This window comes from Excalfactoria chinensis, chromosome 2, assembly GCF_039878825.1.
Source record: "Excalfactoria chinensis isolate bCotChi1 chromosome 2, bCotChi1.hap2, whole genome shotgun sequence".
NCBI classification, from domain to species: domain Eukaryota; kingdom Metazoa; phylum Chordata; class Aves; order Galliformes; family Phasianidae; genus Excalfactoria; species Excalfactoria chinensis.
The window spans coordinates 138,481,245-138,501,604 of record NC_092826.1 but is presented as its reverse complement, the minus strand read 5'-3'; the positions used below and the strand labels follow the sequence as shown (position 1 = coordinate 138,501,604).

Genomic DNA, 20,360 nt, shown 5'->3' with positions numbered 1-20,360 from the left:
CTCTATAATGAGAATGTATTCTGTGATTCTGTGATTCTGTGATTTTGTGATTCTGTGATTCTGTGATTCTGTGATTCTTATTTCTCCTAGCTGGTGCTTCTATGTCTGATCTATTCCTATTAATACTGAATTTGTTCTGTGCACAAGTGAATCCACATGCAGAGTGAAGGTCTGAAGGACAGGTCAAACGTGAAGGGAGATGACCTATGAACAGGAGGTGCCTTCTGGAATGGAGGCTGACATAAAGTCATGGCACTGAGCTTAGTGAACTTCAAGAAGCATTTGGACAAAACTCTCAGTCATGTGATCTGATTTTTGGGTGGTTCTCCCTGGTGTGGAACCATGGGTTGGACTCAATGATCCTTACAGGCTCCTTCCAACTTTATTATGGTTCTGTGAACTTTTTCAGATGTTTTGAGCAGATTTGAAGACACAGGAGTTTATACTGGAGTACTCTGTGTTGCATGATTATTGTATTCCTTTGCGTTATTTTTTAATCTGTTACTAGGCTCCCAAAATCCGAGTATTATCAAACAAGAAACTTCTTTGCAGAAATGTCAAACCACATCATGAGAGACTGTTGTTTTTTGCACGTACTCCCGCACACCTATGGGTTCCATCTGGTGGGAACAGAAATCCAGCTTCAAATGCTAGCACTGCCCCAGATGACACATCTTTATCTCAGTTCAATATAGATCTACCGACACACATCTGTACTTTTCTTTCTTCATTGCTCCTGTCTTTTATGTTTGGCATACATCATAACTCTCCCGTGACACTTTTATTACAGGAAAGCGAAGGAATTCATAGAACAGCTAGTACAGAAAACTGGCACTTTTGGGTTTATAAATGAAAACATTCATTTTACTGTTCTGCTGGACTTTTGACATATTTCAGAGACATTGCTGGATAAGTGTGAGAAGAAAGATAGATGAACACAGGCTACATAACAAACTTCAGGGAATCCAAAGAATTTTCCATGTTAAATGAAACTGTAAGAAAAAATAACTATATGTTGTGTCACAGGGCATTTGGTGAATTTTAAGATCATGTGGTCTACATTGTGCTATGTAGTTACAAGCCTAGGCATACTTGCACATATACTTAAGGTTAGTGGTATGATGTTGGATATTAAATCTACCTGTAAATTTGAAACTGCAGATATTTTCACATTGTTTTTCTTACAAAAATGCTGCTACAACAATCAGATAAAGAAACCTGTTATCCTAACTTGAGTGAGAAGGGGGTGAAGTGGTGTGAAGGTGGTGTTATGAAAGGTCTATAAGGACATAATTTCTCTCTTTGAGCAATTAACCAAGCTTACAAATTGAACGAGATGAGTCTCACAGACTGTAGATAACAGGAGGACGAGGGGAAGTGGTTTTAAGTTGAGGGAGCGAAGATTTAGGTTGGATGTCAGGGGGAAGTTCTTTACTATGAGAGTGGTGAGCTGCTGGAACAGCTGTCCAGAGAGGATGTGGATTCCCCGTCCCTGGAGGTGTTCAAGGCCAGGCTGGATGAGGCCCTGGGCAGCCTGGGCTGGTGTTAGATAAGGAGGTTGGTGGCCCTGCCTGTGGCAGGAGGGTTGGAGATTCATGATCCTTTATGTCCCTTCCAACCAAAGCCATTCAGCGATTCTGTGATTCTGTGATTTATCTATAATAGCTCGAATCAGAATATTCAGAAGGCATGCATTTATATCTAAGCAACAGCTAGAACCACGAGCAATAATCTAGAGCATTGCAAATGACAAAGCACACCTCTAGTTAAGCCAAGTTCATCAAACCTATTCCTGAAGTAATCATTTGGGGTCATTTTATTCTTAGGGGAGAGAATAGTGTTTCTTAGTGGCAGTGAAGAACAAATCTATGAAAATCAAACAGGTTGACTGTGAAAACCGAATCCTGGATACAATGCCAGGAAAAAAAAATGGCACTGTCTTTGGGCAATGACATCATTCTGCAGGAAATTCGTGCTTAGAATCAGGTGTAGTTTTCATAACATTTGGCCAAAGTAAAAATCTGGGTCACACAAAATATAATGTTGAAAACGTAAAACTGTTTCACTTTAGAATTATACGGATGGGGCATTTTGATTTTTCACTACAAAGTAGTAACTAGCCATGTTCAAAATGATTTAGAGAGTGTTGAACATGGCAAAAAATAAAATAAAATTGAGATGCATCACATCGCTAGGGGGCAGAGTATTTTTGATTGAGTCCCCAAATGAAACTTCTGATGCATTAATTTGTTTATTAGCTTGTTAGCATCATTGAAAAAGTATTACTGAAAAAGTATTCAAAAGGATTTGCTTTCTCTTCGGCTTCCTGATCAATAACCCCCACGCTTCATACTGTGCTCTGATCCAGGCTCGTGTGAGTTCAAGGAAAGAGTGATGAAATGCCAGCCAATATCCTTACTCCATCTGAAACCCCTTCTGCATGACTGGGTGTTGCAATGCAAGTTGCTGCTGGAATGTACGATGTAATTCTGGCAAGGAGTCAAGAGGCTCAAGCTCCTCAAACAACCAAAACATGGTGCTAAGAAATCAGTGGAGCAGGGAGCAGCCCAGACAGCCAGTCCATTAGCTGCTTAACCACAGCAGATGTAAAGTCACCAACAGAACTCCCTACGGAGACTCCCAAAGAGCCAGATGCTACTGCTATAAAAAGATCTTCAAGAAACTTGGCATGTCTCCTGGCCACATTTAAAAAAATAATAATAATAATAATAAAATTTCTCCAGATAGGTTATTTTTCTTAATTCAGGGTTAGGGGTTGGGGAGAGGAGAAGTAGAAGGGAAGGAGAAAGAAACATTGCTTATTTATTCCGGTTAGCTTGTGTGTGAATCTCATGCTTCTGAAAACAAAATCCAGTGATAACATGTCCTGAGACACAGAAGGCAATAGGCACTGCTCCAGCTTTCGCCCACACACAGCTTTGCTTATGCACCTTGGGCTGACCTGTGTTTCCTTCCATGAGGAGCCCTGCCAGTGCTCTTGGGGTGAAATACCAGCTGTTATTTTACTCTCTTCTGCTGCTAGTAAGCCTTGCTCACCTCCAGTGCTGCACTTTGGCAGTTCTCTTCCCTAGTATGATTTCATGGTGCACTTTAACTCAAATGGATGCTTAGCTTGATGGTCTTTGCCTCTGCTGTTGCTCCACCACAGGACTTGTTCACTTATTTTCAACACTAGCAGCCCTTAAATTCCTCCTGGAATACCTGTGAGCCTCATGTACTCCCAGCAGCTGGATTCATGTGACTATGTGGGTCAACACAAAGTAATAATATCTAATAATGTGTAAGCCTTGCTGTATAGATACCACCAGTGCCGGTAAGATAACCATTGAATACAACACAAGCATAGGACAGACGGGGGCACCAACTGTGCAAGCATTGTCATTTGTATGGATGAAAATCACCCCCTTACCCTGACAAAAAGCTCACTTGCATCTGTGGATGTGAACAGATGTTATTTTGGAAGCGTAAGGTGAAACATTCTGCAAGACTCCAGTGTAATACCTCAAGGTGTCTGTATCCTGGGGGTCTGGGAGGCAGATAAGGTGGTTGCACTGTGCTTAGTAGCTGAGAAATAAAGCAGCTGATGGCTCACTGGAGAAATTAGGATTGGTATACCACACCTGAACTGCACCTGATGTAGTAATTTCACCTCTCTGGAGAGAATTCAGAACAAACACTCTTGTTTTGACATTGACACCTTTTCACAGGTCTGGGCCTGGAATAGGTGATATGGGACTCTTCGTAATGAAAATAGCCCAGCTGGGAGTTGAGTTTTAGTGACTGTAAAACAAGGTATGGAAGAATGAGAGGAGAGGGTCATAACGAGCCAATAAATTTATAATGGCACCTGCTAGCAGAGTTTTCACCAGGCTCTCATAATGCTGTTAAGCACACAAGTCCTAGAGTTCAAGTGTTTTTCATATTGGATGTATCCCTTGCAGGAGATGGGAGACATTTCCAGGTGATACCCTACACCATCAGGAAAGGCAGAATTACATACTTCAGCTGATGCATTCCTTTAATTCAAAACAAAAATAAGCTATCATAAGGATCTACTATGAGAGCAAAGGCAAGACATTTTTGGAATAGTGTTTGCCCCAAGACAAACTAGGACTTAGGAACTTCCAGGAAACAATGAGAAAAGAAAGGGATGTCCCCAAAGGGCTTTTTTTTCCCCAGTGTCTCTTGCTTAAATGGAATGCTGTTCACTTAGATTTCTTTTTGTATCACCTAACGAGCTGCATCAGCTTCTATCCTCTTTTTCCACACTAAAGGATGTAGTGCTTGAATGATCTTTTTTTCAAACAATTTTTCCTCAGAAAATGAAGCAGCTCAATCTGTGCTTTTTTCATCCTCCCCCACTTTCTTTTGTCACTACTAAGGTAAAGCATTTATTCCCCATTTCCCCTCCACTTACAGAGACACAGAAACAATGAAACAAAAAGACAAAGAATCCCATGTTTTACTGCAAGAAAAACAGGACCAAGAAATGCATAATGGAACAATTTCAAAGTCTTCATTGGGAAAAACATTTCATTTGTTTCATAGACCCAGACCGTTAAAATGAGAACATACCCTTGCAGAGAGCACAGAGAAGGGATGCATTCTAGCAGTAAAGCATACGCCTTTGTTTTGTGTTGTTCATCCTTTACATCTCACATGTTAAAGGTGGTGTCTTCCAAAGCTGAGAAACATATAAAAAAAAATCATGCATTTGTTGCTGATTGTTGGGAATTCTATTTTTGCTGTTTTTCACCAAAGACTAAGAATATCCCTTGCACACATGAGATTCATGCAGTTGGCCTAGTTTCTTTTCTCTTATTGCATTTACAAAAGCCCAGGTATTCATGGTTTTGGTTCTATGTTTGTTCAGTTCCCCGTTTTCTTCCCATGAGGAAACAAGACAAAACAAACAACAAACATTTATCCAAATAACTCCAGGGGTGGTACGTTTTATAGCTCTGTAGTGGGAATCTGGGCTGAAAAATGAGAAGACATCACAATAAATCAAAATCCAAGGCCACATTCTGGGCTTCTCCATGCCTGTCTTGTCCTAAAAATAATTGTTAAAACATTAGAGGAAGAAGGCAGAAATAAACAATAACATCAAGAATCAATCTCAGTTATCCAAATAGAATACTCATCTTAGGGGCAATGAGGCCCTATGAAGATCCCAGCTGACATCAGATTTCATGCAAGAAGACCAAAAATTCTTAGACTCCATCTGAACCCTGCAATCTTACACTCAACATATAAATGGTGGATAAAATGTAGTAAGCAGTGATATAAAAGGGTGATAGAGCCATGCCATATATAAGACTAGAGTAAAGGCCCAGCTTTAAAAATAAATAAATAATAATAATAATTAAAAAAATAAATAAATCTCCAGTTATTGAGCCACTGCACAGTTTCTCCTTCTGTTGAGAACATCCCTGTGCAGACAGCACAGAACTTGGTGTTTATGGAAATGTTTTCCTCTTTGCACTGGCATTTAGACTCTATATCCCTCTTTGAGTGAAATGAATCACTTTGCATGCTCCATCAGATGTTATCTCCTTTACATTTGGAAACTGAGATACCCAGCTTTCATGTAAGCATCTTGCTCTGATGGTATGATGGTATGATGATATGTCAGTCAAACACATATGTACTCCAGCATTTCTCCTGTGGTCACACAAGTTCAAGACATGGGGTAAAATCCACTCCCTGACATATTGGCACCTAAAGACACTAGAGATATTCCAGAGTACCAGAGACACAGGGCTTCTGTAGGCTCTGCATTGTATCTGTGAGACCATATTTGAGACACTAGGAACATCTCAAGTACTACCAAGATCTTCTGTGTGGGACATTGAACTGAGCCCCTGCAAACTGTATGGCTCTGCTACTTGAGATTACCTGTTGGAACTAGGGTATTTTTATTGATTGTGTAGAAGTAAACTGTGTTGTCACAATTGTTATGCTCAGAAAATAAAGGGAAAGTTATAATTCAGCTCCTGTATTAGGATACAGATCAAGCCTTCCATCAGTATATGGAAATGGCTTAGAAATATGAGGCACTACTTTATTTTTGGAATGCGATCCAGATTCCCATTGAGTTCAAATCCAGTGCTTGGGAATTTGTTTGTTGTATGCTCTATGGCAAAGGTCCACCAGCCTTTCAAGAGTAAAGACTGCAGTTCTTTTCCCCTAAACGTGCCAACAGCAACACTGCAAGAAATTGAAGATGCCACCCCTGAAAGACACCCATTATTGGCAAATCAGTTTTTGGTTCTATGTGAGCCAGGGAGCTCTCAGCTCCTTTTCCAAACCCATAATAAGTCAAGAAACATGTGCTGTCCCCCGTGCTGCATTTCCCAACCTCTTTCCAGCTTTGCAGCTTACCCACACTCACTTGTCTTCTTCAGTGGCTGTCTCTGTCTTTTAGGTGATTAGAAGGAATTTGTGTATCAGAAGGGGAATTTCCCATGGCAGTGGATTTAGGAAAGGAATAAGAACTGAAAACATCCCTAAACAACAAGCGTGGATAATGCTAACTGTAGGAATACCCAATATGGCTGTGGGCCCAGTTCAGATCTTTGGAATTCAAAACTGGGAGCCAGCGTTGGAAAAATGTGTGCATGTTCAGAGAACAGAAATGCCTGCAAGTAAGGCAAATGGACCACAATAAGGAAAAGTGGTCAGCTTTTAAGACAGTTTACATTTTGGTCAATCATATCTTGGAACAGAAGTCCCTAAGTCTTGGATTTGACTCCTACTCAACTCACTCCCCAGAGTGCCAGAGTGCATAATAAAAAGTCACCACATGGCAGACAGGTCTCAGTGGGCTGGGATAATGTCAGCCCCAAAAGCAAAACAAAGGCAGTCCTGGTCAGGAGTGAGTAGAAAAATAAACCAAAGAAGAAGAAAAATAACCCAGAACGAATCCGAAGGAAGCCACTGCCTTTCCCAATCTATCAGATACTTTGCAAAATAGATGGAGTTGGTTAACTGTCAGGTCAGACCTTCCTCAAGAGATGACCCAAGGTAAATAGTGACAAATGCCAGTTCTAACCAGCTGTCACATTTTACAGGAATACCCCCACCCCCCAAATAAATAAATAAATAAATAATGTATTAAATATATATACATATATAAGATGATGAGGCAATACTGGAAATGAATTTCAATTCATTTGCAATGGCGAGACTGAGATTCCCTAAAAGGCACTGTGGTTTAGAGACATTACTGAATAAAGTCAGAAGATATGCTGGACAAAGCTCTTTTCTTGGAAAACCAATCAATTTGCCAGGACAATCTGGAAGCCAGGTTTATGGAAGTCCAATAGTTATCTTCCATATGTAGGCTCAGAAACAAGTAAACACTAGTCCTTATCTACTTGTATTTTGTTTGTCCACTTTTTCTCTCGTGAACTCAGTTCTTTCTTATTGTCTCTTGGGATAAGTCTAGGAGCAGAGCAAAAATCTAAACCATTTGAAGTTTCCAGTTAATCATAAAGGAATGACTTCTCTGGAAGTCAAATCCTTTTAGGATATATTACATTGGATTTCTAAAATAAAGGTGTCAGCAGGCAATTCACCAGACAAGATTCACCAGACAGTTGTGCCAATTTGTTGTGCATTTGATAGGATGAAGAAATATTTTATCTTATTCTTGATCTAATTCCTTATACTACACGCTGAAAATGCGGTCCTGAATTAATCACTTTCACATTCCTCAAACATATCATAGAATCATAGAATCACAAGGTTGGAAAGGACCTACAAGATCATCTAGTCCAACCGTCCCCATATATATTCCTCAAGTCATGCCTATCTCAGATGTCCTAACTAAAATAATAAGATATTGTAAGAGGACAGAAGAGACTTACCTGGTGTTCAGTTAGCCATGATATGTTTCACAAAAGCTGAAAAGAAGAGAAAGGGAAGGATCGTTTATCAATTCTCCTACATTAAACTCAGTAAGGTCCCACATATTTCATCTTAATTGATATTTAAATTAATTCCTCTTGCTTCCTCTGATGTAATGAACACTACATCACTTTGTAAATGAGATTCCAGATGCCCTGGTGCTAAATGAGTTGTAAATCCTTAAGATAATATATATTACAGTGCAAGGTAGTCAGGAGTCTGGCTGGCCAGTAGAAATGAACACAAATATTAGTCAGTCTATAGCTTGCTTAATCCCTTACCCCTGGCTACCAAATTAAACTGCCTTTCCAAAGTATACAACCATGAGAAACTCTGGGTCATTATTATGGAAGGTTTCAGTGCTTTAGGATTCAGGCAGAGGAACTAAAAGAACCTCTTGGAGTAAACCTCCAGGATCCACACCAGATCTCCTAGCCAGGTGTCATGACTTTATCTCTGGTGAATTCAGATTTAAAAACAGACAAGATGTGTCAAATCCAAATTAAGTTATTGGATTTGTTGCTGTTGTTGTTGTTTTAACAGAAGGCTTTGGGTTTCATTTTTCTCCACTAAAAAAAAAAAAATCACCCATCATCAAAAAGCGGTCATGACTCTACAATTCAAAATGGAAAGGAGAAATTAATTGCAGCAAGAAAATATCATTTTCCTTCCTAGGAATTTCTCTGAGTTTACTGCAAGTTCATGAGACATTTGGGTTGTCTAAATCTACAGATTTCTTTTTACTGTCTCCTTACAAGAAAGATTTCCCTGAGGTCAGATCACTAGCATTTGTGAGTCAAAAAAGTCTACCAACCAGAATATTCATAAAAGACTCAGTGAGGATTATAGACCAGCTAAGTCATCAAAATAATACAACAGCCACCAGTTAACCTCCAGAAAAGGGCTCAGGTGTGTGCAATAGCATGTCTTTGATCTCTACTAGAACACTGTGTTTTACTGAAGGTTGAAGCATATAGGCTGTCAAGATGAGTGAGAGAAACACGGTCCATTTACTCAGGACCAAATCTCTTTTTTTTCTGGCCATCTACCAACAATGGAATAAACAGGGAAGTTTTTGGAATGTCTTGTAGATATCTTAGGTCAAAGGATGAAGGAGGATCCTAAGGAAAACATATTTTGTTAGATTTTTGAAAGAAAATCTAGTGATTTTCTGTATGGAGCTCTCAAAAGAGATCTTTATCTTGTTTTTAGAGGACAAAGAGATGTTGGGTTCAGGTAGAAAAAAAAGAGTAAAACAAGTTCACTTGTATTGGTTATATCAAGTTAATTTGATTAGTCTCAAATATGGAAAATGATATTCTGATTTTTGGGAGTAAGATCTTCCTTGGATTTAAGCCTTCACAGAAAAAAACTGTACAAAAGCCTTCAAGTACATGACCACTGCTCAGACCGGAATGGTCATACCTACCTTCATAGTTGATACAACCATTGGCATCTTCCTGGCCAGCCATTAGCTTATCAACTTCTTCTTCAGTCAACCTTTCACCTGAATGGAAAGCAAAGTGCTTTATTAGCTGAACCATTCTTGAGGATGCATGAAGAACGGTTCAAAGAATCCAAGAATAAGAAAGAGAGAATAGGGGGAGATTTTCTCCTCTGCTAATTTTTGGTGCTGACTGCTAGGAAAGCTAGTCTTACCCTTGCAAACAGAAAATTTGATCTGAAAACCAAAGAGACAGAATAAATACGGAAAGCCACATGACATCCTGTTCACATCCTCCTTCTTTTAAGAATAAGTTTTCTCTAAATGCCAAATCTTGAAGGTTTTATTCAGTCCTTTACCAAGTCCTCACTGGCCAAACTCTCAGAAATTTCACTCTCTGGTATGCCTATGGCTTTGAGGTTCAGGGAGATTCCAACATCATTTAGGAGATCTCTGAACTGAACCAGTGATCCATTCTGTTTATTTAATTATCTAAATACTGAGGTCATATGTGCTCATAAGGCTTCATTCTGGATTAAACAGATGAATCCATTTGATAGGACTCCCCACTGGGCATTAGGCACTTGTTTTAGGATGATATCAAATGGCTTCCAGAAGTGTGTGGGATAAATTTTAGGATGATATGAACTGAAACTGTAGATGTTAAAATAAAATGCACTGGACTTGCCCTGTTACTTCTGTTGTTCTACTTGCACATCACTGTTCTCTGACACTTAGGAACAAGTCCTCAGTGGTGGTAGTAGCAGTTTCTTTTTCATCACTGATTTTGTCTCCCAAACTTATCCATGAGTATCCAGGATGCAAGTGAAAATAATACTGCTTTTTTAAATTATTATTATTCCCTGAATCATTAATGGAAATGGATGTGTCATAGAATGGAAGCACCTGAGCATCATTAAAAAACATATTCTTTTTAAATCAATATCGCAGCTCAAAACATACGATTGGAATTCTTTGATCTAAATAAAATCTCTCTTGTAATTACTCATCCTTTTTTAAAAAAATAGTCAGCAAACCTCAGTAGAAAAGGCTGATTTTGAGAAAAAAATGCCTTCTAATCCAAATTCAAAACCTGTCATTAAGTTATAGACAAATTTTCTATCTGGTACTCATGCTTCTGTTGTCTCCCCTTGTGAAAAGCTGAGCTTCTAAACTCAAGATTTGAGAGGACAGAGAAACAGTAATTCCTGCTTTAAAAAGATATTTTTCATTTCAGTGACAATTCTGTTATGCAGATGACTGATTAAAAAGTACTTCATCCTGGAACTTTTTTGAAGGGGGAGGAAAAAAACAGGTGCAAATATTGTAGGAATAGATGCGTTTCCAGGGTTTTTCTTTACAGTTTTTCATACAAACATGATATTTATAAGAGAAATATGACACTAGAACAAAGAAGTGTTATACTGTGATACTGTGAAGAAAGAAAGGAAGGGGGGGGAAAGAAGGAAAACCAAGAGTTTGAGCTGCAGGCCAATGATCTTATGCTTCATTAGTAAGAAGCTTTTTTTTTGGTCTTTATATCTGAAGACAAAGTGATGACTGAAGACTTGCATGGTCATTTTCCCCATAAAACCACCCAGATTAATACAATCTGCATGGGAAAGACCTCAGTGAGGAAAATGTATAAGGAAAAGTTCACCTTACCCAGTGTAGCCAAAACGTGGCGGAGTTCAGCTCCCATCACTGTTCCATTTCCCTCCTTGTCAAACACACGCAGACCCTCCACAAAGTCCTCATAGGTGCCTGTGTCTTTTGTCTTGGCAATATGCTGGAGCATGGGCAGGAAGGTCTCAAAGTCAATCATCTTGGAGTTCATGTCTGAAAAGGCACAGATAAAAATGAAAGTTTTAGTGGATTTTGGGAGTTCTGAGGACTTGTGCCAAGGCATGGAGCAAGGGTAAATGGTGAGAGTAGAACCATGGCAATAAATCCTGGCTAAAGAGGATGCAGGTATGCAGGAATAAGGTAAGTGTAGGTAGAGGAAGGGATAGTCAAAGTTGGAAAAAGAAGTCTACCGAAAAGAAAAGTGTGTTTTTAAGAGACCAAATAATAAATAGACATCACTTAGTTATCACATCAGATATCATGTGTCTGTCATATGCGAATAGAATGAAAAGCAAGCACACTTAGAATCCCAAGGTTTCTGATGCAATAAAAATACAAAACTAAACAGAATGCAATAGAAAAGAATCTTCCTCCTGACATGAAATCAGATTTGCTTTGCAGCCCTATAGCACAGAACTATCTCAAACCACACTGGGAGAGGAGCTTCAGTGTGAATAGTGGGTTGACGAGTATTGTAAATCCCATTTTCCTCATTCTTTGTCTTTCGAAGTATCACTGGACACTACAGTCCCTTAGGACTACTTGTCCCATCCAGCACTGTGTCTTTGCCTTATCAAAAGGTATCGCCTCCTTTGAATGAGGGCCCAATGGCCTGTTTCCATTAACCTCAGCAAAAAGAACAGTCAAAGAAGTCACCTGGAAAGTCCCTGAATCAAATATACAGTCCACATGAGATTTCCTTTGTTATAAACAATATTCTGTATGCAGTGCATGCTGAAGGCCAATATAACTGCAATTATTACAAAGCATCTAGCACACGCTCTTGTAGAACGAGCTGTGACTTTTCTTTCAGCCTATCCTCTTGTTCCTTTAGATGATTTCAAATGTCTGAGTTTTTAGTAAACATAAGTGAATGCCTACCCTCAAAGCAATTTTAAAAAGTAACATCCTTTCATTGTAAACATATTGACACATGGCTATTAAATTAGTCTCCCAAAATTGTAGACAATTATACTGAAGTCAGATCGGTTTCACCCTTGGTTACTTTTCTGGTAGAGATTTGCAGAGGCTGTTTTGTACCCTTCAGTGTTTCACAATTAGTCTTTCTATCAGAAAAAAAAAAAAAAAAAAAGGAGGCTTCATTTACTTCATCACTAATTCTTCAAGAGATGTTTTTCAAAATGAACACTGAAGAGGACACCAACCTTCTTGTTTGGGTCTGCCAAGCACCTTCATGACCTCAGCCTGGGTTGGATTCTGCCCCAGAGCTCTCAAGACATCTCCACACTGCGCATACGTGATCTTCATCTCAGATTTGGGAGTACGGTCAAAAAGTGAGAATGCTTCCTTAAATTCTGGAAGACAACAAGATAGAAAGAAATGCATGCCATGCTCCCTCAGATAAAGTCCAACCAGCCCAGCCCTTCCCCCTAATTAACCCAGCATGACCATTTTATTTTGCAGTCTGGGAACAAATTTGATGAGCTTTGTTGGTGGTGTTATCTGAAATGTTTGTGTTGCTCCTCTGCTGCACTTCCTGGTTCAAGCAGGGGATGGAATTGAAGAGGTCAAATGCTTTTCTTATGGTATTTCCGTCTCAGCTACCATCAGAAAGTGTGGAAAACCTCACAGGAATGGTTGGCCTTGAGATCTTTCCAGCTCAGCAGGAATGCTCAGGGCAGCACAGAATTCAGTAGCCATTCTGCTCATTTGCTAACTGGAAGTTGCATTTAGCATTATACCTTTAGAGAACATCGACAGCCCACAGATGGAAGAGCCTCTACGTTAGCAGGTAATTAGATATACCATGATAACCCACTGAAATAATCACACAACAGCCTCATGCTGGGGTATGGTGAGTGTATGAGAAAAACCTTACCATTAATCAGTTGTTGTGTTTGATAGTGTCAATGGACATCTCTAAAAGAATCCTCTGATTCCTCTATTTTCTAGCAGCCAATCCATCTGTGTCTGGAGAACTCAGATCTGCTATGCTGTCAGCTCCTGAGGCCAGACCAGATCCCATGTCTGGAGATGCAACCACTCACTCCAGTGACTCCACATCTTTCTGCTTCCCCAGACAGAGCCCTTCCCCTAAAGCAGCCAACTCTCCTCCACTTCTCTCACATCTTTGTGAACATCTCTCCTCTCCTCTCCTCTCCTCTCCTCTCCTCTCCTCTCCTCTCCTCTCCTCTCCTCTCCTCTCCTCTCCTCTCCTCTCCTCTCCTCTCCTCTCCTCTCCTCTCCTCTCCTCTCCTCTCCTCTCCCTTCACTTTTCTTCACTTTACTTTACTTTTACTTATTTCTCTTTTTCCTTTCCTCTTCCAGTGCTGCTCTTTTTCCTCTCCTCCTTTCTCCCTCCTTTTCCTTTTCCTATTGTTCCATTCCTATCTTACTCACTTCCTTCCTCATCCAGTGCTTTCAAGCAACGATGTCTTCTTCTCACTTAGGACTAATTAACACTCCTGTTTCCTTCTTTGCATTCTCCTCTTTGCTTTCCCTTAATTTCTCTCCCCTCCTCTCTCTCCAGTCTTTACCTCTGTCACCATCTGAAGCCCAGGTCCCACCGGCATCCCTCACTCCAGCAGAGGGCAATAGTGGATTTTCGTGGGCTCCTTGCTGACAGGAGCAGGGGGTCAAAGTCCTATTCCATGCTGTGTCCTTTCCTGGGGGGTCTGAGCAGCCAAGGAGAATGGGAAACACAGGTGCCTCCCCAAGCTGGTCATCTCCCTGCCCCTGAGACCACATCTAGAGCACCCTTTGCACCACCTCCTAAAAGCCCACAATCCATCAGTCGCTGACAACTCACTTCTCTCTCAATTCAAATTCAGATGTAACCACCTCTGATCAGAGCATTGGCCTGTGGGTTTGGAAGCACCATTCTGTCAACATACAGAAGCTTTTTCTTTTTTTTTGGGGGGGGGGAGGGTTATTATTTACTTTTACATTTTCTGGCTTAATGCAACTTTCCATCAAAGCAATGAAACCAGCATGGCTATGGTCTCCTTTGTCCCCTTGCTAGCCATTAAACCACAGGCAGGAGCAGTTTATATTTTCATATGCCTAATTGCTACCTATCTTCTCATGTTGGATAGCTTGTATTCTTCTCATTTGTGAAAAGGCCAGGAATCCAATTTCATAATGACACATTGCCACAACTGCTGACTTTCACTGGCAGTGCAGGCAGGAGGACATGTGAGGATGGATGTATAACACAGGGCTTCACCCCTAGAACATTCTTCCTCCTCTGAGAGTAACATTCTGGGAGCTACCATAACAGTGACTCTTTGCAAGGAAGTATGTATGCTACAGCAACAGCTTTTCCTTAGCAAGAGGGTGTGGTTCACACTATCCTGGAAGATATGGCTTGGAAAACTTTGATAAACTTTGTTGTCACTTTTTTCCCCCATCACCTCAACACAAAATCAGCTGTCAGAAAGACAGCTGGGGTCAGTTGGTCAATAGGTTGACAGACAACTTCAATCAGCCCCATCACTCAAGCCCTTCTAGTGTAACAGCTGTAAGTTATGCCAAGTGTTGTTCATTTCCTGACCCATGTTTTTAACACAAAATAATAGTCTCAAGCACTGGAACACCAGCTGTCCTTACTGTTGAACTGGTAGCATACATCTTGGCAACGTTTTCACCTGGTACTGAGGACAGTGTACGCTCGGGGCAATCCAGGTACAGCTGGGTTGAACAGGGAACTGGGCAGTGTGATCTAATCAGTGGGAACCAGCTCATGGCATCACGTCTAGAACTGGATGATCTTTGATGTCCTTTCTAACCCAAGCCATTCTATGATTCTGTGATTCTGTGAAGCAGAGCTTTTCTACTTGCTCCCCAAGTGACATTCAAGCTGTTAGGCACTCTTTCCAGCCATCCATGATAGAACTGATGAACAGATGTGGGAATAATGGTAGGCTCATTTGGTGTTTTTCCTGATGCTGGTACACAGTAAAACTTCCACAGAATCACAGAACCACAGAATCACAGATGTCTTTCCATTACCCTGCTGTGCCTTACATACAGGTCTCATAGCTTTTCTCACAGAGATTGTTATCAGCTTCCTGCACCATGGCTTTTCCTTTGATGCTACAAGGATATCCTGTTTCACAAGTTCCAGGTCCCCAGCTTTGCTCAGTGTGCACAGATAGACTAGAAGGCAGCAGAGGCTGCTATAAAGAGAGAAAATTCAGTTTCTGTACGTAGTCTACATCTACTCCAGACCTGGTACCTTTCATGGCAGCCAATGTGTTGCTCCAGATTTGTTTTTTACTAGCCATTGTGACAAGCTGATAGTCAGAAATGCCCACTATCTTTTGGTATTTTTTTAATTTTTAATAGTGTTTTTCCCATTCTTTGATAGGGCCTCTAGAGCTTATTCTCCTTAGGAACACGGAAACAAGACATAGAAACTAGTGGGGTACTATTCAATCCAGAAGGCATTAACTGATTCAGCTGTTTCGTGTTTATGGAATAGCTTGAAGATTCGAAGCCCAGAACTGGGCATCTTCAGTGGATTTCCCATAGCTTTGGGACTAGAATAGGGGCACTTCCCTAGAAATAGTAGTTGTCTCCATTCACAAGGTTTTTTTGACCTGCTGTTAAAATACAGAAACTAAAACTGTGAAGAGCAGCTTGAAAATCTGAAGGTAATTTTGAAAGTTTATAGCAAAGCCTCAGTTTCTGAGGCATTTGGTTCCAGTTCAGAAAATCCTTCCTTCTATATCTCTCGGAATCGCTCTGACTGTATGGCCCATAATTTTCTCATCTGTGTTTATTAATTCATTTTATGATACCATTTTTCTTAGGCTCTATCAAGCTCTTCCAAAGGTTTGGAGACCAAAGCAAAGCTCTGCCAGATGTTCAGTTCCATCTATCAATTATCCTTTAAGTACAAAGCAGATACTTGTTGAGAAAAAAGGGGACAGCTTCAACAGATACTGTTCCCAAGACTTCGTATGTGAGGTTTCAGTATCGTTTTCTTAGGCTGGGACAAAAGGTTCCAAAACTAATGCTGATGTTTTCCTTTGAAAGAAAAACCATCATTGCTGTCATTATTTGATGGTTTCTGGAGAGATGTCACAAAACTGTAATAAATTAATTTCTGATTAAATACAGGGAAAAGCTCTCAAAAGCAGGGTTGGGAGATTTTCTCTTGAAAGGATTGATTTTTTATTGATGGGTTTTCTGAGCTAAAAGGCATATTTTTGAACTGTGGTTTGGAGGAGTGGGTTATTTCTTCTTTGTTTTTGCTTCATAGGCAGAGGAAATGATGTTTTCTTTGACCAAATATATGCCTAATTTGCATGGTGCACGATTTTCCCCCTTTTCCCTTGATCAACTCAATGGAAGATTTGGAGGAGGGATGAGGCAGAGGTAGAACCATGAACACATGATTCTCTAAAGGGAGCTTCAATATCCGCTCCAATATCCACCAGTATTTCACCGCAGCACTTGCCTCCCAGTGGTGGCATTTACCGTGCAAAATAGAGAAACACATCGTTCTCACCTTCAATCTGATCAGGGGTGAATTCAACCTGAAAGAGATGATAACAGCCAGATTAAAACAAGAAAACCATGCCATGGTTATGAGGTCCATGAAAGTCATTGAATCAAATATCCAATAAAATAATTTAGTATAGCCTGTAGATGTTTGTTCTTACATCCTTCATTTTCCCATATCAGTCAGTCCTATCTTTAGCACCAAAAGGCTTCAAATGTCCTTTGTTTTTACTTCTGCTGCTTCTCTGTTCCTCCAGTAGTGTCTTTTGTGTATCTCAAGTTCTCCCCTACCGCTGATGCCCTCTAAATGATTATGGCAGCACTGTCCTAAAAGGGTTTTATCTGTAGGCTGCTGGGAATATAAAATCCATAGTCTAAGAGCTAATTGGGCTCAGTGCAAAGCAAAGGAAGGTTGCCCAAGGAGGTTGCGGATGCCCCATCCCTGCAGGCATTCAAGGCCAGGCTGGATGTGGCTCTAGGCAGCCTGGTCTGGTGGCTGGTGATCCTGCCCATGGCAGGGGTGTTGAAACTGGATGAGCATTGTGGTCCTTTTCAACCCAGGTCATTTTATGGTTCTTTGTTCTTGCAGTTTAATCATGAAAATCTGTGATACTGTGGAAACTCACAATCTATGTGTGTGTAAAGGGTCACTGGACCACTTCTCGGAGGTGAGAGCCATTGAGGTTTACCAAATACTCAGAAATGCTTAACTCAGGAAGCCTCTGAGGTTTAGGAGAGAGTTTAGGGGTGTTTTGCCCTGGTTTTATATCTTTTCCTAAAGCAACTTCTGAAAACCACTGCCGGCCTGTATGGACATTTCTCAGGACCTTGTTCTACCATCTGTTTCTTGTGCATCATGTCCTATTTCCCACTGCTCCCTAACTTCTGGGATTGTTCTGATCTCTGTTTTTACATGGCAATGCCCTTTTTGCCACTCTGGATTCCATTCTATGAGGCCTCTGGGATGACGCTGAGCTTGAACGCAAAAGAAGAAAACACAGTATCAGAATGTGATGTCCAAGCTTCTGAATGAATAAGCATAGAACAGCAATGTGATTGCACACCAGATTGCAGACTGCCTCACAGACTTCTATTGGGTTTGTTTTGAGACAAAGCATGATGGTCTACATTGAAAATGGGATTCAAACCCACAAATTCAAAGTGCGCTGGATTAGCGATCCATTGCTATAACCAGAATGCTGCTGACAGATGAGACAAGACACAGCTTACCACATATAATTGCAGGAAATTGCACACTAAGAGGGCTGGAGGATGCTTATTACATACTTTTTTTGTTGTTGTTGTTTAAGAAGATCCAGACATTAGCACCCTAAGTGTAAGGATGAGGAGATTTGCCCACAGAAGATATCCAGTCCTTGGGAGTATCTCATTTATCTAGTTCCTTGCTTGTGGATGTAGGCTTAACTTCATTTTACAGTCTCCTTCAGTGTAGTCTTTAGCTCCTTTCAAAAGCATTTGTCAGATAAGCAGGGAGGCTGATGTCCTAAGATACACCAAGAGCAGATAACTTTCACCCCATTAGATAGTTTTGTTCTCTACCTTCAATGAGGGAGTCAGCCTCTCAGGAAATACTAATGCAGTATAATAACAGTAATAATAATTGGCATCTCTGCTGATGGAGACATTCCTGTAAAGCAGGAAGATTGTTGGACTGACCTTATGGTGAACACACACATGAAGAGAAGCCCTATTTGTTATGAATTAATTTGCATGTAAATATACATCTGCAAATAGTACCCTTGATGCAGACCTGACAGTATATAAGCATACACCCTTGGAAGCATTCTGCTCTCAACATATTCAGCCTCTTCTCTCCCCAGCATGAGCACAACCCTGCATATTTTGGGTCAAATTTTCCTTGTGAAGCTGACCATCTCTCATTGCTTAAGATTATATTTTACTCTTTGGCAGCAAAGCAGCTGAGTGGAGATGAGGCATAGTTAGCACCTTACACACAAACTCCTTAACTCCTTCAAAGTGAAATGCAGAATGACACAACCCTTACCATCTAGTTGAGATTTTCATGCTCTTAAGGGTTAAAGCTGTACTAAGCCCCTAACCCTGCAGCCCAAACATCTGTGACATGGAATGACACCACCAATATCTTGTTCCTTCCACTCACTGGTTTAATCTCTCTTGGTAGAAAACATCAAAAGACCGTATTTTACTTGGTACCTCATTTAATCAGCCCTAATCCTATGGATGAATCCTTCCCCTACATATATATCCTACCAATGCCCTGTCTTTTTCTTCCTACCATACTATTTCTGAGCATCTTCTGGCTTAGGAGAAGGAAGAACAAGAAAACATCTGGTGGACTTGGAAGAGAAGAATCACAACTAATCCTGCAGCTGCTGAAAACCAGGCCACTGTTTTTGTGTCCACCCTGTTCAGCCCTTATCTGAATTAGTTCATTCAGGGGATTATCACTTTGTTTGTAATTCTCAGTCATAGTTTACCTTGAACAAAGTCCAATTAATAAAACGATTGCCTAAGTGGCAGCCAGGAGACTGTCTGGAAGGAAGTATGTAGTGAACATAAGTTAAGGAACCAACACAAGAATAGCAGTGTTCTTTCTAACACATAGACAGATCCAAACATATCTTTGTCATGAAGATTATAATAATCTAGATTAGGTTCCATCCTAAATTTGCTTATTTCATCTAAATTAGAGGTAAATATCCATCGAGGAACACATTTACACAGGCGCATTGTCAGCAGACATCCTTACAGTCAATGTGTCTAAATACATAAAGCTTTGTGAACTTGACTTAAAGTAATTGCCTATTGAGTTTATTTAGGCATCAATAGCAAGTGTGGGTGAAATAAGGCCAGAGCTGCTTGCAACTCATACTTAAATCACTTTGATGGATTGTTCTTGGGAAAGAATTTATCTCAGCTACACTTAGATGTAGACAGCCAGATGTGTCAGCCATCTCTCATTACATTTATACCAGCAGAGTGGAAGGGACATTTCTAGGGTGTGATTTGACTTTGTTTAATTCTGTGCTTAAGGAAGAGATTAATTTTGCTCTGATTTCCACAGAGTGGATCAATCAGTTTTACAATGATGATATAAAGAGCCTGGGTGAGTCACGCAGATGTAGATGCCTTTTCTTGATCTGGTGAATCCCACCCAGGAAGACTGAGCTGGCCCTCTGGCAGACTGCAGGCCAGGAGAAACTGTGCCAGAACAAAAAAAGAAAGGATGACTGCAAATTCCCACGGCCAGATCAAAGGGAAGGACTGGGCTGAAAGGCTGAGCATGCCTCACCTCTAATCATGGCCCTATAAAAACACCACCCAGAACTGGAGGGCTGTGCGTGACAGCTGACAAAGCTGTGGCAGACACTTTGACCAGACCTACCACCCAGGCATGGCTTCCTCTCAGGAAAGCTTCAGAGATGTGTGGGTGGTGTCTATGGCTATTTTCTCCTCTCTTAGCACATGCCATCATGGAGTTGAAGGGAAAGGCAAGCCATCATTTACCCAGACACAAGGTATCACTGAAAGAAACACATTTAGGCTATAATTAGATTGAAGATGGCTGGGGTTTTGTTTCCCACCCCCCCTCTTTCAGAGTGGTATAGAACACTCGAGACCAATGCCATCTCTATGTAGTTAAAGGAAAGGTGCAGCTATCCATGAG

At 40.6% G+C, this 20,360-nt stretch overlaps 1 protein-coding gene across 1 annotated transcript in view; it reads right to left on the bottom strand.

Annotated features, from left to right (window-relative positions):
- Positions 1 to 4,706: 4,706 nt before the first annotated feature.
- MYL3 (myosin light chain 3) overlaps positions 4,707 to 20,360 on the bottom strand; it is a 33,860-nt gene continuing 18,206 nt past the window's right edge. The window contains exons 2-7 of the mRNA XM_072329161.1: positions 16,698 to 16,725; positions 12,388 to 12,537; positions 11,042 to 11,215; positions 9,362 to 9,439; positions 7,893 to 7,928; positions 4,707 to 5,000 (exon numbers count right to left, since the gene is read on the bottom strand). Coding sequence (XP_072185262.1) covers positions 7,900 to 7,928; positions 9,362 to 9,439; positions 11,042 to 11,215; positions 12,388 to 12,537; positions 16,698 to 16,725 — 459 coding nt within the window. The 3' untranslated portion in view covers positions 4,707 to 5,000; positions 7,893 to 7,899. The remainder of the gene's footprint in view (positions 5,001 to 7,892; positions 7,929 to 9,361; positions 9,440 to 11,041; positions 11,216 to 12,387; positions 12,538 to 16,697; positions 16,726 to 20,360) is intronic.